At 34.8% G+C, this 26,689-nt stretch overlaps 1 protein-coding gene across 1 annotated transcript; it reads right to left on the bottom strand.

The window, feature by feature from the left end:
- Positions 1–803: 803 nt before the first annotated feature.
- LOC102025832 (vomeronasal type-2 receptor 116-like) lies at positions 804–26,689 on the bottom strand. The gene is made up of 6 exons (XM_013515917.1): positions 26,490–26,689; positions 19,785–20,076; positions 18,581–19,387; positions 17,212–17,439; positions 16,398–16,521; positions 804–1,726 (listed from the first exon to the last, which is right to left on the bottom strand). The coding sequence occupies exons 1-6, from the start codon at positions 26,687–26,689 to the stop codon at positions 804–806; spliced, it is 2,574 nt and encodes an 857-aa protein (XP_013371371.1).

Below are 26,689 nucleotides of genomic sequence, written 5' to 3'. Positions count from 1 at the left end.
GTCTTTTTGAGACAGGGTCTCGCTATGCAGTTCAGGCTGGCCTTGAGCTCACTTTGTAGCCCAGGCTGGTCTCTAACTCACAACAATCCTCATGCCTCAGCCTCCAAAGTTCTGGGATTACAGGCTTGCACCACCACACCCAGCTTAATTGCTTTATTTCAAAAGAAATTAAACAGTTGGTTGCCCATGTGATTACCTGAAGCTTGGCCAGTGTGATTGACACTCAGCTTTCTGTTAGAAAAACAATCTTAAAGCTGAATGCTGTGAGCATTTCATTATGTAAGGACTTTGTGTAAAGTGGTCCCATCAGGTAAAATTTAGTTTGATTCAACAAAACAATTTTATTTTTCTACCAGAAAACAGAAATTAAACTTGATGAACAAAATATATTGAGAGGTCAAAAAAAGATCTGGTATATTAGAAACATGGAAATTAGGGAATGCTTTTATAAATGGTTTGTAATCATTTGGTAACCATGAATAAATGAAAGAATGAAACATATATGGGTATCCAGGAAGTGAACTTTTAACATATGTTTAAAAGTCCAAAGGAAAGCTATATTAAGAAGTATTCTACAACAAAATGAGGCCAGAAAAGCAAAATTGCTCATAAAAGGATCACAAAGAAAAATGGAATAAAATATTGATAAGATGATGGGTCCATGTTTTACTGACTGTAATATTGTAGACAGAGAAAAAATTCATATGTTTATTTCAGAAAATACTCTGTGTTATCCTAAAAGTATTAGAACATTGTGGAATTATATTCAAGCCCTCTAATTTAGAAAACACATGAGTTAAAATTTAAGAAAGCTTATTATTGCCAGAATGTGTTTTATACCTGAAGCCATGCAGAGAGTTCTTATATGGCCTTAAAAAAATAATGTAGCACTTGGGGGCAAAGATGCAACCTAAGAGTCCTGCACTGGAGGCCAAGATAGAGAATATCTCCACAGCCACCATGGCCTTTCCCTTGGTGCTATGGTAAACAGGAAGGAAGGTGATCCAGACACTACAAAACACCAACATGCTGAATGTCAGGAATTTGGCTTCATTGAATGTGTCAGGCAGGTCCCTGACCAGAAAAGCCAGAGTGAAACTCCCCAAGGCCAAAGAGCCCAGATATCCCAGAACACAGTAGAAAGCAGTGACTGAACCTTTGTTACACACAATGATGATGTGACCATGTTCAGAGTGTGAATCCATGTTGATGAAAGGAGGAGAAGTACCCAGCCAGATTCCACAAAGGATTAGTTGGATCACAGTGCACAATGGAATGACAAAGTTAGGTGCCCCTGAAATCAGGAACTGCCTCATCCTTCTGCCTGGTACAGTGACCTTGAAGGCTAGAAAAACAGTAATAGTTTTGGCCAAGACAGTGGAAATTGCCAAAGTGAACACAACTCCAAATGTTGTCTGCTGGAGGATGCAGGTGACTATGTTGGGATGACCAATGAAGAGTAAGGAGCAGAGGAAGCAGAATGTGAGAGAGATGAGCAGAATGTAGCTGAGAGCCTGGTTATTGGCCTTAACTATGGGTGTGTCTCGATGCTTCACAAAGACTCCAAAAACAACAGCAGTGAGAGCAGAGAAGCATAGGGCCATGCAGGCAAGAGCCATCCCCAACGGGTCTTCATAGGCAAGAAAGGTCACTGTTTTCTGGAGGCAGAAGTTTTGCTCTATGTTGGCATACTGATGATCTGGACATTTTATACACTGATCCATATCTGGTGAAGAATTCAAATTATCTTTAGCCCAGGCTCAGCATTTGCTTACATCCACTGCCCCAATTTTTTGCACCAGCTTATTAGATTAGCCAAATCATTCTTCTTTGTTGCTTGGTACACACCCCAAATAATGATTGTTAGAGAATAAAAACAAATTTATATTGCCCACCTTAGTTTACTTTCACTGTGACCAAGTACCTGAGAAAACCAACTTTAAGGAGGGAAGGTTTAGTGAGCATTTTTGTTTCTTCTTGGGGTAGTTTGTTATCATTATATGCTTGAAAATTAGTGAATTTCAAATAGAAGTTCTATATATTAATGTAAAGTTTTTATACCAAGTTTTCATCATGTAAATAATTATTGTTTGATAGCTACAAATCCCTCTTTTTTCTGTGTGGGCATTTAAAAATTTTCTTGTGGTTTATGTTTTTTGTATTTTAAACAGAGTAGTGAAAAAAAGAACAATAGTAAAATACCAACATTACAGACATAAACAAAACAAAGCAAGAACATTAAAAATGATACAAGGTTTCAAAACAAAATGATAGGAATTAACAGTTGTTGTTATATTACAAATTGTTATCTTCAGCTAAATTGTTCAGATTACCACATGTAAGAATGGAAGATTGTTCAAACCATTAAAGAGAATTAAAAAAAAATAATTAGAAAAAACATTAGAGACAATACAGAGTTTCACTACATAAGATGGTTTGCGGTTTTTGTTTGATCAGTGTTCTTCCTGGATCAAGTTTAGCTTTTAGTAGAATAAAATTTAGCTTTGCTTATTGTTTTTCTGTTATTTTATAAAATATTATGGGTTTTTTTGCTACCAGGAATTGAAGTCAGAACCTTGCACTTGCCTGGCAGGCCCTTGTGCTGCTGGGCTATATCCCTGGCCCTAAAAATATTATGTTGATGTTAATTATTTCTTCCTTTTTGTCATTGAATGTGTAGTTTCCCATCTTTTCTAGCTTGTGGTGAATTCTTTATTTGTAGAATTGCAGCTTGTCTTTATTAACTGATAAAGTAATATTTATATACAAAATTACATATATCTATATATGCAGACATATGTGCAGATAGATTTAGCTCTATCTCAGAAGATTTGATCAGTGATATTTATACTTTTAGAATCGTTATAATTTATGTTTTAGACTTCAGAAACATTCAGGTTTTGGGAAATAAAGTTCTAAAAGTATGCACAAGTATGTAATGTTGTTGTGGGTACAGTGTTCTTCACACATGCAGAAATAACATATTTATGAACTTGCCAAACACCAAATCTGGGAAAAGAAATGTACATAAGTCACCTATACAATGAACTATTTTATTTTCACAATATATTTCAAAACAAGAATTGGAACCATACCACATGTTGTGAAATGTTTTAACATGCTAATGTCAAAATATTAAAAATTCCCCAGTATTGATAGTTATATCATGTCACCATTTATGATCACAAATTTGATTGCTTACAAAGTACCAATTATGGCATGCAAAATATTCCAGAAATACATTATCTTAATATTCATTTTTAGTCAGCTTTCCCTGCTGTGTTCCTGTGCTCATTTTCATTATATATTTCAGTTACAGTGACTAATTTTTGTAAATGTTCTTTCAATTTATTTTCAGTGTCATCTTACTATATTTCCCAGGCTTAACTTTAGTGACCAATCCTTCCTTATGTGCCTCCTGAGGAGCTAGGTTTCAGTCATGCACCACCATAACTACATCTTTCCTCACATCTCCTCATGTCTCCCTCCCCCTCTCCCTTTCTTTTTCTTTCTTGAAAGAATATTCCTGTCCTGTGCTTTCCAAGCTTGGACCAAGCTACTGGGTTCAGGCAACCCTCCCATTTCTGACTTCTGGATAGCCACGACTACAGGCACGTATCATCATGTTCAATTTATTCCCTGCATATTAAAAAACTCACAGTGTACTATGTTTTGCCAGTTCTGTTAATCCTCAGATTTTATCCCATAATTAATTCATCTGACATATTAATAGCACTACTATTATTAAGGATTTTTAAACTACACATAGGTAGTATTTGATAGAAAAATGTGTATTTTCTATTCTTGAAGATTTGAAAAACTTCAGAAAGAAAACAAGATGATGAAAAGAGACACCCACCATTCAACACTGTATCCTCATTGTAGAAGCAAAGGAGCATATGTCTACCTGTAAATTGAGGTAGGTGGTACTACAAGAACATGAGAATTTAAGAGTAGAAAATTGCAGAATTGGGGAATCTCAGTTTCTAAAAGAAACAGAGTGCCTTGGTACCTATTATAGAGCAACATAGCTAGTTAGGGAGAGTAACTCCTCAGCATGGTTATAAGTGAAAGAGAGTCCTTAGAAAGTCGACTATGACAGAATCCAGCACCTTGCACACACAGTGTTTAAGGAGAGAAAATATCTATGATTCAGTCAGTGAGTAGCTTTAGACAAGATGCTTGTTGCATCTCTAGCAATTTTTGAAGTGTTATATTCAGGAACACTCTTGAGCAGGGTTCTACTTTCTGATCTAGTTCTCTGGGGTTCAGAAAATTCTGCGTTTTTCTAATTTCAGGATTCTGGGAAGCAAAGTGAAAGACTTGGGGGTGTGAAAATCCTTAGCTATCACTCTGTCAATGGTTAGACAGCCTAAGAAGATATGGAGAAAAGGTTTTCTTGCTATCATCAACCTCCTTCCTTCATTCAAAAACCTCAGAGAGGAAGAAATTTGTCCACTCTTTTAAAAGTTTTTCTCTTTTCTTCTATGTTCCTTTGCTTTTTAATATATCTTCCTTTTCAAAATATTTTTTCTTCTTTTTAATGTCTATTTCTTCTTTTTTCATTTTATTCAATTCAATTTTTAAAATTTTGTTTTGCATTTACTTGTTCCCTTGTTTGTCTTCCTGACTTAAAAAAAATTTTTGGCATAGTTTTGTGGAACTTGAGAATGTGCACAAGGCATTGTACACAGACTGATGTACATTAGTACATTGGACACGTGATCTGTCATTGAACTAGATTTCCATTCCAGCTCAGGAAATCTGTAGCCCAAATAATGGCGCATTCCTGCTCTATCCTTCACAGATATTTAGACTCAAAGAACAGTTGTGATAAAATTTCTCAGCTAATGGCCTGTTCCAAGGTGTGCACAGTAAGAAGGCATCTAAGGGACTGCTTCTACATAGACATCTTCACAATAACAATGGAGGATAAAATAATTATTGTGGAACCACACCTATAAAGATTCTCTGCATTGAATACATTCACAACCTGTCAGAAAAACTTTGCTGTCAAGGTAGAAGTGTTATAGAGGCTGAGTTATGATTGTAACTCCTATGTACCCCCTGCAGGTTACAAGAAGACTGTTATTTTGCCTTAACATAGGATACAAACTTCAGGCCCTTCAACAAAATAACTACTATCATGATTACATTCAAGTAATGGGCCAACATGAACAGCGTTTGAGGAAACTCTTGTCATCTAACATGGGCTAGTCTTCCCTGTTGGAGTAACGTCAGAGTGTGCTGCTCACATACTTTGTAAATAATGAATTTATTTTGGAAAGTGATTGATACATTCCCCCCTTCCAGATTTTAATATTCTTTCCTTGCCATGTATTTCGGCTATTTTACTTCAAAAAAAAATTTTTTTCCCTTTTATCTCTTCTTTGCTCTCTTCTTTTTTTTCTGTTCATCTGGGTATTTTTATTGTTTCTTTTTTCAAGACATACAAATAAGTGAGGCATATAGAACATATATATATATGTATATATATATATGTATATGTGTATATATATATAGGCATATAGAACTCCAAACAGGACCAGAAAAAGAAAAAAATACACCAATGTAATAATAAAGAGTCCAGGAATTCAACACAAGAACAGAATATTAACAACTGTTAAAGAAAAGAAACAAATCATCTATAAAAGAAAACCCAGAATTACAGTAGGGTTCTCAACAGAAATCTTTAATCAAGGACAGTTTAGAGTGAAGTATTTAAAGCCCTAAAAGAAAACAACTGATGGAGACCACTATGAAGTGGCTCTGAGCAGGATTTAAAATTAATTGGCCTGGGGCTGGGGATTTAGCTCAGCGGCAAAGCGCCTGCCTGGCAAGCGCAAGGTCGTGAGTTCGGTTCCCGGTACTGGAAAAAAACCAAAAAAAATAAATAAAATAAAATTAAATAAAATAAAACAAATTGGCTTTCTATGTGTGCTTGTGAGTCTGTTCTAGGCCCAGGCCCCCTTGTGTGGAGATGGGTGGCAGATTCATAGTAAGTGAACCACTATGGATCATATGTAATGGCCTGTGAGGCCATGAAGCCTCAAAGGACAAGATAAGGCCACAGTTGAGGACGTCTGGTTTCAACCTGAATTAACTAAATAGAGACTGTAACTGCATGCATCTCACTCCTAGGGTCAATGTCAACCTGGAAATAAGATGGTCTCCTAGTTAGCATAATGTACTACTTGGGGAAGTCTTTGAACTGACTCCCAAGGTCCTGCTCAGTTCCCACATTTTCCTCAGTACCCCTTTCTTTGTTTGAAAACCAAACAAATATGTGCCACCCAGAGAAGTTCTTTGTCTCAACCCCAGAGAATCTCACATTCCCTAGAAGATCTGATCCTCTTGGAGCCCTAAAACCATACCATTTGTCTGTTTTACTTAAGCCTTTGTCATCCACTTGTTTGGGAGTTGTGGGCCTGATCAGTCCATGATAAACAACCTCTAGCCCAGGCTGATGTACCCTTAAAAATTACCTTTCAAAATTAATGGAGAAATAAGATAATTCTATGAGGAAGAACACTTGAAATTCATGAACACCAAACCAGCATTCTCCAAAGCTCTGAAGGGTATTCTAGAAAGAGAAAATGAAGACACCAATTCCAAGAATTCCAATAGTGTGAATCCACCAGGCAAAGCAAGCAGTTAAGTAGAAAGGAAAAAAGGGAAGCATCAACAGGAAATTAATTTGACAAGAGTAAATTTATATATGTCAGTTATAACCATCAATATGAATCGTTTCAGCTCATCAATCAAAGGAAACACTAGCAGAATGAATCAAGAAACAAGATCTCACAATGTACAGCATATGAGAAACACATCTAAAACAAAAAGAAATCATATACCAAAAGTCAAAGTATGGAAAACAATACTCCATGCAATAGGAACCCAGAAAAAAGCCGGGGTAGTTATTCTATTTACAGACAAAATATATTCAAGAAGAATCAGAAGAGACAGAGCTGGGCATCGTGGCACATGCCTATAATCCCAGCACTCGGGAGGCTGAGGCAGGAGGATCGTTGTGAGTTCAAGACCAGCCTGGGCCACAAAGTACGCTCAAGGCCAGCCTGAACTGCATAGCAAGACCCTGTCTCAAAAAGGAAAAAAAGAAAAAAGACAAAGAAGATCATATAATATGAGTAATATTCCATTCTATAAAAATAGCACAATTTTCTTATCCACTCTTCATTTGATGGGCATTTGGGTTGTTTCCAAAGTTTTGCTATGACAAATTGTGCTGCTATGAACATAGGTGCACATATATCACTGTGGTATGATTTTTTAATTCCTCTGAGAAAATACTCAGAAGAGGAATAGCTGGATTAAATAGAACCTCTAATCCTAATTTTTTGAGGAATCTCCAGACTGATTTCCAAAGTGGTTGCACCAGTCTACATTGCCACCAACAATGGAGAAGGGTTTCTTTTCCCCCATGACCCCTCCAGCATTTGTTGTTGGTTGATTTCTTGATGATAGCCATTCTTAGAGGGGTAAGATGAAATCTCAGTGTTGTTTTAATTTGCATCTCTTCAATGAACAATGACGTTGAACATTTTTTCATGTATTTATTTGCCATTTGTATTTCTTCATCTGAGATGCTCATTTTTGGATTGAATTTTTGAATTGGGGGGGTCTGAGTTTTTTCAATTCTTTATATGTTCTAGATATAAGTCCTCTGAGGGACAGTTAGGTAGAATGTTTTCTCACTCTGTGGGTTGTCTTTTCACTCTATTGGTGATTACAGTGAAAGTAGTTCTATGAGGGAAATTTATAGCAGTGAATTCCCACATCAGAAAAACAGAGTGAACTCAAATAAATAACCTAATGTTGAACTGCAAGCTCTTCAAAGAAGAGTGAGTTAAAACCAAACTACATATCAGGGAGGAAATTATAAAGATTAGCACTGAAATTAATGTAGCTGAGTTGAAAGAAACAATGCAACAAAGCAACAAATGAATGAATTGAAGTGTTTGTTCTTTAAAAGATTAAATAAATAGACAAATCCTTATGAAATCTTATCAAAAAAGGAAGAAATATTCAAACACATACAATCAAGAATGAAAGGGTAAAATCACAGTGATCTTGCAAAATTCTAGAACATCATCAATACCTATTTCAAGAACCTGTACTCTAAAATGAAAACTCAGAAGAAATGGACAGACCCCTAGACACATATAAATTTCCAGAACTGAATGAAGAAGATATAAAAATGCTAAATAATCCAATATCAGTCAATGAAATTCAGTAAGTAATAAAAAACTACCACTAAAGAAAAGTTCAAGTCCTGATGGATACACAGATGATTTCTACAAGAAATTTAGAGAGGCTCTAATGCCATTACTCTTCAAACTCTTTAATGAAATAGAAAGGGAAGCAATACTTCCAAACTCATTCTTGGAAGCAGGAATTACCCTGATATCAAAACCAGAGAAGGATCAAAGCAAAAAAGAGAGCTACAGGTCAATCTCTGTAATAGACATAGATGCAAAAATCTATACTGGGAAATAGAATGCAGCAAATTATCAAGAAGATTACACACTATGACCAAGTAAGACTCAGCCCAGAGATGTAGGGATGGTTCAACATATGCAAATCAATAAAAGTAATACACCATATCAACAGAGCCAAGAACAAAAACCACTTGATCATCTCAATAGATGCAGAAAAAGCACTTGGCCAAGCCCAACACCCACTCATTACAAAAACCCTGAAGAAAATTGAAATAAAATGTCTTTATTTCAATCTCATAAAAACCATATATGACAAACCAACACCCAACATCATACTAAATGTTCAAAAACTGAAAGTTTTCACTCTGAAATCAGGAACAAGATGAAGATGCCCACCATCATGACTGTTATTCAACATAGTTCTGGAAACATTAGGCAGAGCAATTAGATAAGAGAAAGAAATAAAAGGACTATGGTCAGGCATGATGGCACATGCCCATAGTCCCAGCACTTGGGAGGCTGAGGCAGGAAGATTGCCAAGAGTTTGAGGTCCACCTGGACTATATAGTGAGTTCAAGTCCAGCCTGTACCACATATAGAGACCCTGTCTCAAAACATATAATAGTAATAATAATAATAATAATAAGAAGAAGAAGAAGAAGAAGAAGAAGAAGAAGAAGAAGAAGAAAAGGAAGAAGAAGAATATGGATAGGAAAAAAATAGTTAAAATATCATTGTTTGCTGATGGGATGATACCCTTCATAAAAGACCCCAAAATCTTCACCAAACTATTCCTAGATTTAATACCCAAATTTTGCAGTATAGCAATATACAAAGGCAACACTCAAGAATCAATAGCATTCTTGTACATGAATAAAAGACTCACTGTGAGAGAAATTAGGGAAACCACACCTTTCAAAATAGCATAAAAAATTTAAAACTTAGGAATTAATCTAACAAAAGAAATAAAAGATCTGAACATTGAAAACTATAATACTCTAAAGAGGAAATGGAACAGAATTAACAAAATGGAAAACTATCCCCTGTTGATGGATAGTCAGAGCGAATACTGTATAGTGAAAATTGCCATAGTTCCAAACTGTTATATAGATTTAATGTAATCCCAGTCAAGTACCAACATCATACAGAATTACAGAAAGCAATCTGATAATTCATATGGAGTCAGAAGAGACCCAAAATAACAAAAGCATTTCTGGGTAACAAGGGCAAGGCAGGGGACGTCACAATCCCTCACTTGAAGCTATACTGTAAAGCTACACTGTTAAAAACAAGATGGTACTGGCCAAAAAACATACACAAGGATCAATGGAACAGACTAGAAGGCACAGAAACATCTCCAAGCACACTCAGTCACCTTATCTTTGACAAAGGGGCTAGACATCTTCACTGGAGGAAAGGCAGCCTCTTTAACAAATGGTACTGGGAAAACTGGTTTTTCACATGCCAAAAATTCATTATAGATCCATATCTCTCACTGTACTGAATTAAAATTGAAATGGAGCAAACATCTAAACATTAAAACAGAAACACTTCATCTGCTGGGAGATAAACTAGGTAAAACTCTTGAAGACATAAGCATAGGCAAAGGCTTTGTGAACAAAACCCCAACTGCACAGGAATTATTAAAAAGAATTAACAAATGGGATCACATGACATTTGAAAGGTTTTTCACAGCAAAGGAAACTATTAACAGACTCAAAGATAACCCACAGAATGGGAAAAAATTTTACCAGCTACTCCTCAAAGGACTAACATATAGAATACATAAAAAACTCAAAAATATCAGACCTCCAAATCTAAAGGCCCAATCCAAAAATGGGCATTTCAAATGAATGGATATTCCTCAGACAAAGAAGTATAAACAATAAACAAGGGGCTGGGGATTTAGCTCAGCGGCAAAGCGCCTGCCTGGCAAGCGCAAGGTCGTGAGTTCGGTTCCCGGTACCGGAGAAAAAACCAAAAAACCAAAAAAAAAAAACAAAAAAAAACAATAAACAAATACATGAAAAAAAAATATTCAAAATCACTGGTCATTTGAGAATTGCAAATTTAAAAAACAATGAGATTCCATTTCACTCTAGAAAAATTGCTATCATCAAGAAATCAACCAATAACACATGCTGGCAAAGCTATAGGGAAAAGGAACCCTTCTCCATTGCTGGTGGTAATGTAAATTGGTACAACCAAATAAAAATCAGTATTGAGATTCCTTTAACAACTAAAAATATAGGTTCCATTTGACCCAGCTGTTCCCCTTCCAGGTATCTTCTCAAAAGATTTAAAAGTACCATACCACAGTGATATATGCACCACGTTATAGAAGCACAATTTGTAATCAGTTAATCTTAGAAACAGCCCCTATCCCCATCAACAAATGCATGGCTAAAGAATATGTGGTATATTTATACAATGAAGCAGTATTCTGCCATAAAGAGGACAAACTTGATTTGTTTTTAGGTGAAATAGATGCACTGTGAGACCATAATATTAAGTGAAATAAACTGCACACTCGAGATTAAATATTGCATTGTTTCTCTGGTGTTAGAAACTCAAATGGTAAACCAAGAGCATAATGGGGGATAGACACTGAGAAGTAGGAAGAATCCATTCAAATAGGAAGGGAACAAGGGAGTGAAGGAGAAGGGAAGGGAAAAGAAAAAGAAAGGGAATAGAAGAAAAAAATAGAAACAATACTTTTCTAAATTGGGAGGGAAAGAAGTGTTGAAGGGAGGGTGGAAGAATGGGAATAAAGGAAGGTTAAGACATATTATTTATAGGCACAAATTCCCTGCAATGAATGTCATCATTATGTATAACAATTAATTATTAATATTGAAAAATAAATTTTAAAAAAATTTTAAAAGGAACAAGTGCTACCATGAAAATGAAGTAGGAAATTTTTTAAAAAAATGATTACATTCATCATTGGGAACTGAAACATATACATAATATATTTTAATTCTTTTTCCCTCTTCCCCTCTTCTCCTTTCTCCCTCCCTCTTTTGAGCCCTTGGGTATTTATGAAACATCTACCTCTTTTGTGGTCCTATTACCTACCTTTTATTTTGCTCTTTAGTATATTTATACTTTTCATTTCTCACACAAGAGAAGTTATGTAATATTTAAGTTTGTGTATCTATTTATCTTATTTAACATTATTATCTTAAATTGCATCCATTTTTCTACAAATGACTTAAATTCTTTTTTTTTTGAAGAGAGAAACAACTTGAAAACCTATAGCTGAACTAATGAAAAGAAATACACTACTCTAAGAAAAATATTAGAATTAAAATATAACGACTGATTTTAGAAAAATGCAAATGATCATTTCAGAATATTTTGAAGAACTGTATGTAAATAAATTGGAAAGTTGAGAGGGGATTAACAATCTCTGAGCCTTTGCTAACTACCACTATTGAAAAAGTAGGATATAAATACCTTATTCTCAGAAAAATTTAAAAATTCAATAAAATGGTGCACAAAATCAATACACAAAAATCACTATATTTTTACACATCAATAATGAACTCACTAAGGAGGAAATCAGAAATTCCTAAGACTAAAACTAAATAAAGGCATAGATAATATCTTCAAGGAAAAATTACAAAATGCTAATGAAAGAATTAATACTGAAATGTGGAAAATCCTTTCATGTTCATGGATTAGGAGCATTAACATTGTTGAAATGGCAATATCACTCAAAGGAAAAATCACATTCTTTGCAATTTCCATCAAGATATGAACTACAATCTCCAGTCTCCACAAATGTAGGGGGAAAAACCTCTAATTCACATGGAAGTATAAGAATCTCCAGGTAGACAAAGTAATTCTGAGGAATAGAGGCAACACTAGGGGCAATTCAATATCTGATTTCAAAATACACCACAGAGAGAGACACAGTAACATATATAGCATAGGACTGGCATAAAAAAGACATGTAAAGCAAGAAAATAGAATACTGGACCGAGGAAAGAATATACACCTTTTTAGTCAATTCATTCTCAACAGAGTTGCCAAAACCATACATTGGAGACAGGATGGCTTCCCCAAAAACTGGTGCTGGGGGAACTGGATAGCCACATCTAGAAGACTGAAACTAGATCGCTGTACAAAGATCAACTCAAATGTATAAAAGAAAATTTTAAAATTGAAATTTCTGAAACTACAGGAGGAAAATATAAGGGAAACACATCAGAATATTACAACCCTGACTAGGAATGTAAATGAACAGAAAAAAAAAAAAAAGAGCTCAGAAATAGAACTTCATCAAATAAAAAAGCTCTGGTAGAACAAAGAAAACAACCAAAAAAAAAAACCAGGAAAAAATATTTGCCATCTACACATTGGACACAAATTTAATAACCCAAATATATGAAAAAAACTCACTTAATATTAAAACAAAGTAAACCAACCCTAGAATGTGCAAATGACCTGAAAAAGCACTTTTTTATTTTAAAGAAAAGAAAAATAGACAATAAAAACAATGGTTATAGGACAGGAGCAGTGGTTAGTACATTGTGTATTGTTATCTTCAAAGTAGTTGCTCATATTACAAGACATAGGCATGAAAAATTGATTAAACAATATAGGCATAAACCTTTCCTCTCAATGAGCTAATAGCAACTAGTAGTAAGGCACTTTGTACACTGGTGGTAGAACTGTAAATTGGTACAACAGCTATGAAAAACACCTCAGGAAATCCCATCAATCTGTAAATTGATACAACAGTTATAAAAATTCCACAACAAATGGAAAACAGTGGTTCTATAGGATCCAGCTATCTCACTCATGGATAGGTAACCAAAGGAAAAGAAGTAAGAATAGCAAAGAGATTCCTGCATACACCATGCGTGTTGTGGCACTATTCGCAATAACCAAAGTATAGAATCAGCCTCGGTGCACACTAACACATGAGTTCAAAGCAAATATACGGTATATAGAGGCTATTATTCAGCCGTAGAGTGCAATCCTGTTGTTTACAGAGATATAAGTGGGATTTGAGAATATCATATTAAGCGCAGTGAAATAAGACAAATACTGAAAAAATTACCACATTCTCTCATATTTGGAGAGAGAGAGAGAGAGAGAGAGAGAGAGAGAGAGAGAGAGAGAGAGAGAACCTGAAAGCTGAAGTGGGACTATTAGACACTGGTGGGGAGAGGCTAACGAGAGGTGGGAGGGAGAAGGGTGGACATGAGTGATGCATGATATATGTATTTATGGGAATGCCTCAGGAAGTCCCATCAATCTGTAAATTAATATGTGTTAATAGTTAGGATAAAGTATTCACCAATAAAGTTGTTGGTAATCATTAAAATTGTGTGAAAAGATTCAAATATGGATTTGACTTCATTTATATGTGGTATGTTCAAAATATATAAATATGTAAATTTTAAAAATTATTATGGAAAAAACACATTGTCATTAATGCCCTCAAAACACTCCCCTTCATTTCAGACACCCTTGTCTCACCATTCTTTCCACTTTCTGAAGCAGTTCAGGAAGTCCTCCTCTGTGTCTTTATGAGGCATGATCAAAAAAGGGGTAAATGTTTCTGCTCAGTGATCTCCAGGGGAAAGGCTGGCTGGTAAAAACATTAGGTTGTGCAAGAAATAATACCAGAAACAAACAAATGCGATCACATCAAATTAAGAAGCTTCTGCATGTAACTCTGTACTGTCTGTACTGTTCCTTTGCTATTTTGTAAAATGTTGACTGTCTGTTAATATTTTCCTCCTTTTATTTTTAAAATAAAATAAATAAATAAATTTTAAAAAAAAAAAAAGAAAAAAAGCTTCTGCACAGCAAAGGAAACCACCCATGAAGTGAATACAAAACCCTCAGAATAGGAAGAACATTTTTTTGCTGACTACTCATCAGACAAAGCAATTATATCTAAAATGTATAAAGAACTAAAAAAATAGACTCCTCAAATTTTAAGACCCAATAAAAATGAGTACCTGAAACGAACAGACACTTCTTAGATGGCAAATAAATACATAAAAAAAATACTCAACATCACTGACCATTTGAAAAATGCAAACTAATACAACTTTGACATTCTATGTCACTCCAGAAAAAATACATAAATTTAAGAAATGCAATAAGAATTGCTGGAGAAGCTGTGGGAGAAAAGGACCCCTTCTACATTGTTTGTAGGAGTGTAAATTGGTACAACCCTATGGAAATTAGAATAAAATTCCTCAAAAGAATGAAATTAGAAATTCCATTTGACCTAGCTATTCCCTTACTAGGTATCTTCCCAAAAGCAATAAAGACATCACAGCACAGTGATACATGCATACTCATCTTTATAGCAGCACAATTCATAATAACTAAATTTTGAAAGCCACTTAAATGTCATAGACAGATGAATGGATAGAGAAAATGTGCTATGTACATATAATGGAGTACCACTCTGTCATAAGAAAGGATAAACTTGAACCATTTGTAGTTAAATGGGTGCATCTTGAAACCATAATGTTAAGTGAAGTAAATCAGATACATAAGCTTAAACAACATATGGTTTCTCTTATATGAGTACTCCAATATATAAATAATGTGCAAAATAAAAATAGACAATAGGAAATAGGTGAATCTCTGGCATATGGGAAGGGGAACATAGAGATGGAGGGAGGTAGGGAGGGAGGGGGAGGGAATGAGATTTAAAAAGAGGGAGAATTATCAAGTGATATGTATGAGCATCAGGTACCTACATCACCAAGGGATCGTATATATGAAGGAGTCCAAGAGAGGAAGGGAGGGAGAAGAGGAGAGAGGAGGGGAGAGGAGGAGAGGAGAGGGGAGAAGAGGAAGTTTAAAACAAATTGAGAAATATTATGTCAATTCCCCATGATGAATATAATCATGATGTACTGTAAACATGTACCAATGAAAACAAAAACACAACCAAAACCTAAAAATTATGGTACATCCTCATCCACCTTAATCACCTGATCTGGTATGGTGCAACTTCTGGCTATTCCCATTGTCAATATTACCATGAAAATTTAAAGTTTTGAATAGGCCCAGGACACTGAAGAAGCCACAACAGTGCAACTAACGACATTCATGAAACAATATATCTAGAAGAGCTTCAGAAAAATACCAGGAATGATGCAATAAGTGTAGTCAAAGAAAGGTGGAATGGCAATGTGTTTTTACTGTAATAATTTTTTTAAACAATTAGCATATTTTTGGATCACATCTCACATATTGCACTACTGAGATTTTTTGTTTTTTCTCAGATGCAGGCTCTGAGTTTTGTCACCCTCTCACACACACACAAAAAAATATATATATATGATGCACATTTATATAAGTCTCTGTCATCTCTATATTACAGAGTAAAGACACTTCCTTGACTCTGTATAATTATGTGTGTCTCTTAGTCTTATGGAAGTAGATGAAATCAGAAAATAAAATCTATGAATAAAAGACCCACAGCTCTATAAGCCTCAAGTACACAAAAGACAGATCTATATATTAAAATAAACACAATCTTTCCCAGCACCTGGTTGGTGTCAGCAGCAGTGCTGGGTACTGGGAAAGTAAAGATGTGTAAGATCCGTATCTCTAATGTGATCCAAAAGTAGTTTAAAGAAGACAAGGGGTAGATACACAGTAAAGTCTGTTACATTCAATTATGGTGATGTAACTCATGTTAATGTGGAGAGTGAAAGGGGTTTTCTTGAAACAATAATGCCTGAAAGTGTTTAGAACATTCTATCAAATATGTGTCTGAAGAACCATAGAGTGTATTATTTTGTGTGGAAATGTTATTGATTATAACAATTTAGTAACTGAGGTAAGACAGAATTTTGGTTCTTCTGTCCACTTCTACAGTTTTTCTATCTACTTGAATGTATTGGAGTCTATCAAGGGGAGGTGAGAATTTCTCCATAGGAATGAACTTACCTGTCACGTTAGAAATCTCATTCTCTGGGCAGCGGATACAATCGAAACAGCAGACAGCCTTTCCCTCCTGAGGTGTTTTTCTGAATCCTGGGCCACAACTTTCACTACACACTGAGCATGGAGTCTGAAGAAAGGCAGATAAGTGTTGGTAACTCTTCACAGTTCTACCTAACACAAAAACTACACTCTTTAGAGAGTTAGGCCATTAATAAACATAATTTTGTATTGTCATATATTTAATTACTTGAGTACTGCTATGGCTTTCATTTATAATATCCTCCAATAATTTGTTTGTTAAAGGCTTGGTCCCCACTCCAAGATGTCATTGGGAATTCATGAAACCTATAACTTGTAGGGCTTAGAGGAAGTTAGGCCACTGTAAGCATTCTATCAAAGTGAATACTGGGACTCAGATACCGTCCTGTCTACCTCTTTGCTACCTAGATTATCCAGGAGGTAAATAGGTTTCTCTGTCACACATTCCTACTGTAGTATTGTACCACAGATAGTAAGCAATGAAGCATTTGGCCATGGAGTATGTTGTTTGACCCAAGTATTTTGTCATAATGATGAAAAGCTAACACAGAGGCTGTGTATAGATTATGATGAAGCATATTAACACATAAAAACATATTGGGAAATAAATACGTTAATTTATAATAGACCAGAGTCAGTGCAAAAGAAAATCCCTTAAATTGGTAGTTGTTATACGTACACTGCGTGACACCTGAGTGAAGAACTAAAACCTAAACTCCAAAATAAAATTTTGGTTATTTATATTTAGCTTAAAGCAAGGTAACTAGATTTGACCCACCTTCCTAATTCCTGTGGCCCACTCTATCATGTCCTCAGATAAAGACAATTGTTGACCATGGAGACCTTGTGGGGAAAATGTTCCTACTTTGACCATAAGTCCAAGACCTTGTGGAAAATTCCAGTAGTTCAGAATGTCATACATTGCATCCAAATTCTTTTTGTCATTCAAATTCACTTGGTCTCCAGCAAGATTGATAAATTTGATATCCTTCAGAAATGGGTGCAGCTAAAAGAAATTCATCACACAAACATGACCCAGTCCCAGAATTAAGATGGAAAACCCAGATTAGGTTAAGCCCCAACTGTCTTTAGTTCTGGCTTCATAATGCAACTTTACACTAGGCATCAGTGAAATATAACAAATAAAATCCTGTGGAGAATGGAACTACTCCAATTTTTCTAAGCGTGTATTCAGTGCCAAGAAAAAAAACACAGGTACTAATAAATTTAAATTTAAAAAAGAAAACCACACCTGGGTGTGGTGCACTCCTGTAATTCCAGCACTTGGAAGGCCAAGAGGCAGGAGAATCACCATAAGTTAAAGGCCAACCTGGGCAAAAATACGAGAGAGAGAGCGAAAAGAAGCAGCACAGGGACAGGGCAGGGACAGGGACAGAGACAGAGGTGGGGATGGAGACAGAGACAGACAGAGAAAACCCTACTTAAGCACATCTAAATAATCAGTGGATGTGGGAATCCAGCAAATTTCAATAGCTTAGTAAAATATGGATATTCCCATTCATTTTCTGAATATCCCGAGTAGTATTTTACAAAACGAGGCTGTTAGTATACAGTGTATAATTAAATGAGATCCTTTATTTTTATTCTATTTTATTTTATTTTTGTCTTTTTGAGACAAGATCTGGCTATGCGGTTCAGGCTGGGCTTGAGCTCACTTTGTAGCCCAGGCTGGTCTCGAACTCACACCGATCCCCCTACCTCAAACTCCCAAGTGCTGGGATTACAGGCGTGTGCCACCACACCCAGCTGAGATCCTTTATATAAAATATCTGAGGTAATACTTAGCAGGATTTAGTTTTGGGGGGAACTATTTGATCACTTGTTAATTAAGAAAACCACAGGAAAAATCTGGGTTTTTCATATGGAAATCATTAACTGGACAATATATTGGGATCACTTACAACATAAAACATTGATGGTGACTTAAAACACATTTCATTCTTACCAATGGCACATTGTTCTCAAGACTAGTTCTACACAGGCCTTGACTTATATCCTGAGAATGAAAGAAATGCAGTCCTCATGTGTTTTTGGGAAAAGAATAATAAACTTATTTGGAGGTCGTATGATCATTTTAGAAAGCAAATTTTCTGACAATTTGAGCCTTCTAATGGAAGAGATATTACCTGCCAAGGTGAAACTCCTCCACCTTTCCCATTTTGCATTGGCTGAATTTCTGCTTGATGAAGAAGCATCGTATGCAGAGAGTGGGCCACAGCATACACAGCATTGTATATATTGTAACTCTCTTCACTCATGTCCATGTCAAAAAGGTATTTAGGCAACAATTCCAAGGAGGCATTGGGTAGACAATTCTCCAGCGTTTTACAGTCAGACCCCGAAAATGAGCAGTTAAAGTAAGAATACCATAGGCGTGCAAGGTAAATGTCTTCTGGGTATTTTGAAGGGTTAACTGTCTTGATAAAATTTGTGAAACCAGAGATTTCATCGTGGTGGTGTGAAAAAATGAGAGCTCCATGGAATGAATCTAACATAAAATATCTTGGAGCAGTGGCAAAATCCCATTGTGAATTCATGACCCAGACTTTCCATGTCATTAAGATTTGCCCTAATTTATATATTAATCCTTGCAAGTAATCAGTATCACCAAAAATGAAAATAACATTTGCAGATGATTTCATGATCTGGTGATGGTTTAACAAGACATCTGAAGAATATGACACTCTGCTGACTGGGATCATTTCCACAAAAGCTACACAGACTCTGTTCGTGTCCATCTCTCTTCTTAAGTCTGAGAGAATCTCCATACCTTTCTGGTCTTCTGAAATAAAGAACCCAACCCAGTTCCAGTGAAAATGAATCATCAAGTCGACCATGCCAAGGACCAGAGATGTATCTTTGGGAGCCATCTGATAGACAGAAGGGAACTTGTTATTGTCACTCAAGATAGGATCAAAAGGTCCAAAGGTAAGCTAAAGGGAAAAGAAAAATAGGAAAAATAATGAGTGAGAGGATTGGCCTAAAACATAAATCAGTCCTGTAGTGCCTTAAAATCATCTTGAAACAATGTGAAGGAAGAGTTTGCATCCCATTCTTAAAGTAATAACCCACTTCCTGAGAATTTTCTAAAACAAAGTTCAACAGAGTCAGATTACCTGGGAAATCTCTTGTTTGAAACTAAGCTCACACGCCTCACTATTCCAAATAAAGGTAATTTGCAAACTCCATCAAATTTCTGATTACATATAATTAGATTACACAGTTTTAGATATACAGAAACCCAGTCTCTTACCTTCTCCCTATTCAGCCACTTGAGAATGCCACCAAGTTAGATATAGTTTCATTTTGCCTTATGCCACCTACTCTCACCTGTGGAAATTTGTAGAGCTTCAGAAGTGTCCCAATCTGGGCAGATGTTGCCCATGATATTCCTGTAAGCACTGCTACAGAATTTCCTTCTCCTCTACAGGTATAATTAGGGATCCTTTTGTCCGAGCCTGAGAGCCAAGTGAAAGAAATATCCATCACACCCCATTCAATGAATGGGACATTGTAAAGGTCAAATCCCAAGGACATATTGGGTAAAAGATGGGGATTTCTGTTAATCTCCTCAATGGCAAAAACCAAGGCCAGAACAAACTGGTAGTTCTTCGCCTTTAACCTGAGTGGAGGACATAGAAATCCCTTAGGGCACAGACTAAGTCATATTATCTTTAAATCTAATACAGTGATCTTTTAAAAATATAATGCTTGTTTCTCCACAAAATTAATATGTTAAAAACTTACCCAATAATGAGATGAAAATAGAATGTGGAAATTTATGTAAGTAACAAGGAATAAATGTGGTCATGAAATGGATCTCTCATAAAGTGATTGGTTTTATTTTGAGATTCCAGAGACAGTTCATTTTATTTGTCTTGTGTGGACATAGCAAAATAATTAATATCTCTGAATCAGAAAACAACTCCTCAAAAGAAAGAAAGGTGGTGTTACTTTCATCTTGGTCTTCTTCCCTCCACCACCATGAAAAAATATTTTTTTCTTTAAAAAAGCAAGTTTCTGCTATGTGGTCATATGTGAGTCCAAGGTGACAATAACAGTGTTACAGTTAAAAAATGGGCACGTCAATTCCAGGTACCTGTGGCACAAGTTGGCTTTTAGAAGACAAGAACTTATAGTGTAGGCAGTTAACAACAGCTTAAGCTCTGGAAGAACCTTACTAAATTCCACATACATGGAGGAAGTTAGTCAAGTGTAATGACCAGAAATACAGATCTCATTATAACTGTGCTTTAAACGGTTCTTAGCTCCAGAAACAAAACATTTGCTCATATTTAGACATTATTATTCATGAAGAAACAAGATCATTATGTTCACTGTTTTGTTTTGTTTGAGAAAGGGTCTCGCTATGTAGTCCAGGCTGACTATGTGGTCAAACTGACTATGTAGCCCAGGCTGACTATGTAGTCAAACTGACTATGTAGCCCAGGCTACCCTCGAACCTGCAGTGATCTTCCTATCTCAGCCTCCTGGGTGCTGGGATTACAGGCATGCGCTACCATCCCCAGTCATTATGCTCATTTTAAAGAAAGCCTAAAGGAGAGAGAATAATTTCAACTGAGGTTTAGGGGACAATAAAAGAGATCTGCTAAATATGGGTTGACAGTTTTATAGCAGAAAGACAGCTATTGTATGCCTAAGGACCTGACATATGAAGTGTATCTGGCACCATGAAAACTAAAGTAGATGTGGAATTTCATAACATCAACAAAGAGGAAAATATAGAAAGCCTAGACCTCTTGTCCACTTTTGACATACTTTCCTTAATTTTATTACTCTATTGTGTCCCCTCTACTTAGGTGAGAGAAACATTATCCCTCTATGTTTAATCCTGTATACAAAAATGAATTTTCTGAAGTGTCTATATTTTCTCATAACATGAGCAATTCACAGACACTTTAATTTCCAGATTTCTCCTCATGAAATTTTTACAGATGTCCAGTGAATTTTTCTGCATGTTTGAAGACTTTCTTATTCTCTTTTTCAAGCTTCTTCCATATTTCTTTAAGGATTAAAATTTAGTTGTATGTTCTCCATTTTTCTATTGATTATTAAACTTGAAGTCTTCACCTCTAATTTCCATAAGATTTTTGTCAGTATATAATTTTGAAGTTTCCAATTTTATAGTTGTTTATGAAGTCATACTTTAGTTAGCTGAATAGTTTATGAATTGTTAATTTTCATTCTGATATTGGTAAATATACTGGATGAGGACTTTGTAGTGCAAATCTCTTGTTTTTGTTCTTAATATTGTTTACTTTGTTTTGCATACAATCAATACAGTGTTACACTATGTATTTGGTAATATTTGATCATCAGTTCTTATATGAATGTAATCTATGGAGAAAATGTACTCTTGGCTTATGGTGTTTTTTTTTTTTTTTTCCATATAAGAACCTCACTGACTTCTGGAACCAATCAAATGTGGTGACATCAGTATGAGCACATTTCCCCCTTTCTTGTGATCTCTATTAATCTGGGGACTCAGATTCATTTCGTCAACAGAAAACAGCCTGTTGTACACAGCTGAGGTCAAAGTGTCCACAGGATCATTAATATATATTTGACTTCTTTGAGTAATTCAGCCTCACAATTCCCACGCAATGTTTAGCTGCTCAAAGCCAGTCGTTTCATTCTAATGTTGCTAAGGGCCTTACACAATGGCTCACCCAAAATTTTTATAGAACTTGTCATTCACTTGTTTTGCTCTTAAAATTTTATCACATCGTACCATAGCAATATATGTGCACCCACGTGTATAGCAACACAATTTATCATAGCTAAATCTTAGAAACAACCAAATGCCCATCAACTGAGGAATGGATAAAAAAAAGATGTGGTATTTTTATACAATGGAGTATTAGCTATAAAGAAAGATAAGCTCAAGGCTTTTATAGGTGAATGGATGCAACTAGAGACCATACTCATAAGTGAAATAAATCAAACCCATATATGTAAACATTGTATTGTCTCCCTAGTGTAAGAGGCTGAAATAAAATCTGAAAGGTATAATAGATACTGTGAAAGGGGAAGAAACTGCTTAAAAGGAAAGAACAACTAGAATGAAGGAAAGGAGAAAAGAAAGAAAGAAGGAAGGGAAAAATATGCATACATAAGATAGCTAAGATAACTGTACTACTAATTCCTATTGGTTTATAGAAAGGAACAGTTAATGCTTAATTTTTGACCAATTTTGCATGCTTATATTTGATAATCTAGACAACTGCTTTGAAGACAACAATATGCAACAGAGCAACCATTGTTGAGTTCATATTATCTTGTTTTTGCAATTCTGCATTGTTTCTGTTTTTATTATTTTTTATTCTCTTTAAAATAGAAAAATTTTCTCACTTTGCTGAAAATTTGGAATTCAATTAAATTTACTTTATGAAATATCTTATTCTTTGATGGAAATTTTTCTAGACTAGACCCTCATCTTTTTTACCTTTTTTTTTTTTTTCAGTACCACAAATCAAACTCAGGACCTTGCGCTTGCCAGGCAAGCACTTGTGCCCCTGAGCTATATCTCCAGCCCTAGATCCTTATCTTTCATCTTGTAAAAAATAAATTCATAATTTCAACTTTCAATGAATCAAATACCAAAATGTAGTGGCTGAAATTATGAAGCAATTAGAAAAAATGCAAACACTTAAACTATTCAATATTCAATGACTACTTGGATAAGCTCAAAGAACAGAGAAAAGTAAAGCAAAAACAAGACAAATGGGATTACAACAAAATCAACAAATTTCTGCAGAGCAAAGAAAAAGTCACAGAGAAAAAGGGCAACTTACTGAGAAAAATTCTGCAAGCTTTTGAGGTACATAATAAACTTTTAAAACTCAATAATTAAAAACCCCCAAAGTTAAATATTCAGGAGATGATCTCAATAGACATATCTTAAAAGAAAAATTCAAATGTCCAATAAATGTAGGAAAAGGCCTCAAATTAATTAGCTTAAGAGGTATACAAATCAAAGCTACTATGACATTATCTCACCCTGCTTAATGTGGGCATTATAAAAAGCAAAACTAAAAATAGCATAATTTTTTCTGATAATATTATCAAAAATATAATTGCTGGTGAGGATGTGGAGGAAGCGGTCTTTTATTCTCTGATGATTGAGAATGTAAATTATGTGAGCAACTGTGCTGAATGATCCAGCTATTTCTCTTCTAGATATATGTTAAGAAGTATCAGTATATAAAAGATACATCTGCATGCTAAGATACAGAGTCAATCTGGATTCAACCATCAGTGGATGAATGGATTAAAAAATGCAAGATATATGTATATATACACACACATACATATGTCACATGTGCATATATACACATATATATGTGCAGAATGCAATATGGGAATAATATTTAGCCACAAGAGGCATGTTGTATCATTCTAAGTAAAATGAATGAAACTGGAGGATATATAAAACAACTCGGCCAAAGAAAGATGAATAATGCACGTTATCTCACATATACGAAAGATTAAAAGTCAATCTGAGTGAATAATAAAGATTTTTGGAAGGTAACAATTGTGAGAGTGGGAAAAATAGAAGGTGACTGGGTAACAGGGACTCAAATAGAGATAGAATTAAGAAGCATTCATGTTTCACATCACAGCATGATGGCTATACTTCATAATTACCTATTTTATATTTTAGTAAGAACTACCGGAGGGGAGTATGAAGCCTCCAAAGACTAATGATGGGGAGCTAGAAACTTTGACTAGTCTAATTTGATCAGTACACAATGCATACTTATTCTGAAATATCACACTGTACCACAAAAATATGTATAATTTATGTGTATATAAAATCTAAATGTTTAAGATAGAAATACAAATATTCTGATTTGACCTTTAAACTCTGTACCTATATATTGAATTATCACACTATTACTTAAATCTGCAAAATTAAAATAATAATAAGAATGTCCAGAAAAGATTTTTATGATCCTGGTAACATTAATACAAATATTCTGATTTGACCTTAAAACACTGTATCTATATATTGAATTATCACACTATTACTTAAATCTGTAAAATTAAAATAATAATAAAAATGTCCAAAAGAGATTTTTATGATCCTGGTAACATTATTTTAGGCAATACAAATCTTTAGGAAATTAAGAGAAATAATTTTAAAAGATGAAGTAAGACTATGTCTTTCCTTAATAGTAATAGCAATTACTTTTTAAGTACAACATTTTAAACAGGATGGTAATGAAATCAGAATATGTAGACATATCAGAAGAAAAGAATAGAAGATATTGAAATGAATATGTATAAATACATATAAATATTTATCATCATTAAAAATAATGAATTCTTCAATTATAAATTTATAAATGGTGCATGAAAACAATTACAAAACATGAAATTGTTAATCTACAAGATTTTGGCATGATACAATTTGGAGAGTCTCTAGTTCCTGAAGAAATACAGATGACATGTTAATTTTTAAGCTGTAGATTGGGGATATAGGGACAGAAGAAAGACTAAGCCAAAATAATTTTAGTTTTTCCTCAAACTGAAAGTTTATGTTCACTGAGGTGAGGGAAAGAAGAAAAGAAAGAAAGAAAGAAGGGGAATACATATACATACACACACACACACACACGATAGCTATGGTAATTGTACTGCTAATTGCTATTAGTTTATTGAAAGGAACACTTAATTTTTAATTATTTTTGGTTTTTTTTTTTTTTTTTTTGGTTTTTCTCCGGTACCGGGAACCGAACTCACGACCTTGTGCTTGCCAGGCAGGCGTTTTTGCCGCTGAGCTAAATCCCCAGCCCCTAATTTTTAATTATTTGATTAATCTTGCATACCTATATCTGGTAATCAGAGCAACTACTTTGAAGATAACAACAAATAATGCAACAACCATTATTGATTTCCTATCATCTTGTTTTGAAATTCTGTATCATTTGTATGGTTTGTGCATTGCTTTTGTCTTTTTTTGTTATTTTGTTTTTGTTTTTTTCTCTTTAAAGTAAAAGAAGTTTCTGCTCCATTCTACTTTAAACATGATGTATTGAAAGATATTTGAAACTGGCAGAAACCTCACTGAATATTGTTAGGATGACAGGCACACAATTATCTGTCAATACATATAATATCCTTAGAAATAGAAAAGCCTTAAAACACAGCTAAAATACAAATTATGAAATATTATTATTATAATACATAAAAATTCAATGACTCCCACTACTAACATTAAGAAATGGCAGCATAATAAATGATGAAATATTTTTACACATGAAATCAAGTCACATATTTAGTAAATGTGATGGATAAAACATTCTCAGGCAAGGTGTAAGGTTAGTAAAAGCTACTGATACCTTCTGGAGTATTACTTAACAGTATGCCTAAATGGCTTTAAAATGTACATAACAATCAGGGTTATGATGTAGCACTTGTGGCCCTGAGGTATATGACTTCATACCCTCCATTAAAAAATTAAAATCATATTCCAAATATATTATATAATCACAAAGACATTAATCTTACATAGTAACACATTTTCCTTATCCTAAAGTTATTTTGTGTTTACATCCATTTTATAAGTAATTAAAACATTGTAATGGACATCTTGGGCTGAGAGAATAAATCAGCCAGTACATAAAAGTATCAGGTAATTACATTTATGTTTTTTCAGGCATGGACCAGGGTTCAGTGAATAGGTGTGGAGACAGCTGCTGAGGGATACAGGTCTCTAAGCTGATGAGAGTGGAGAACTGAGGAAAAGATGGAGGCAGATACAGGATGGTGGATTAAAATAGAGAGCTTTCTGCCTGGGAAAGGGAGGCTGAAAGGAAGAAAAAGAGAATATTTTCTTCTTTTAAGGAAGAAAAATTTCAGCATGAAGAAATAAATTAGGAGAGTTCTGGAGAGAAGAACAAAATGCCAGATAGCACAAAGATTGGCTGTGCGTGTCCCCATATATCCCCTAGGCATTGTCCATCCTGACAATCAGACAGAAAATGAATAAATTTTTAAAAATACACTTACTGCATGTGAATGAAACTTGCTTCTTCATCACTACTTGTGTTCCGCATGACCAAAGTAAAAAGAGGGAATAATGCACCAATTACTACATCTCCATCCTTGAATACATTGGGCTTCACTTTGAAAACACAGTCATAATTCTTAGTGGTGCAAACAAGGAGGGGGAGATGTAGGAGCAGGAAGATACATATCAAAGTGAACAT

Source organism: Chinchilla lanigera, unplaced genomic scaffold (genome assembly GCF_000276665.1).
Source record: "Chinchilla lanigera isolate Chin_1 unplaced genomic scaffold, ChiLan1.0 scaffold00031, whole genome shotgun sequence".
NCBI lineage: Eukaryota > Metazoa > Chordata > Mammalia > Rodentia > Chinchillidae > Chinchilla > Chinchilla lanigera.
Note: the sequence above shows the minus strand (reverse complement) of the source record. Positions and strands in the feature narration are given on the sequence as shown.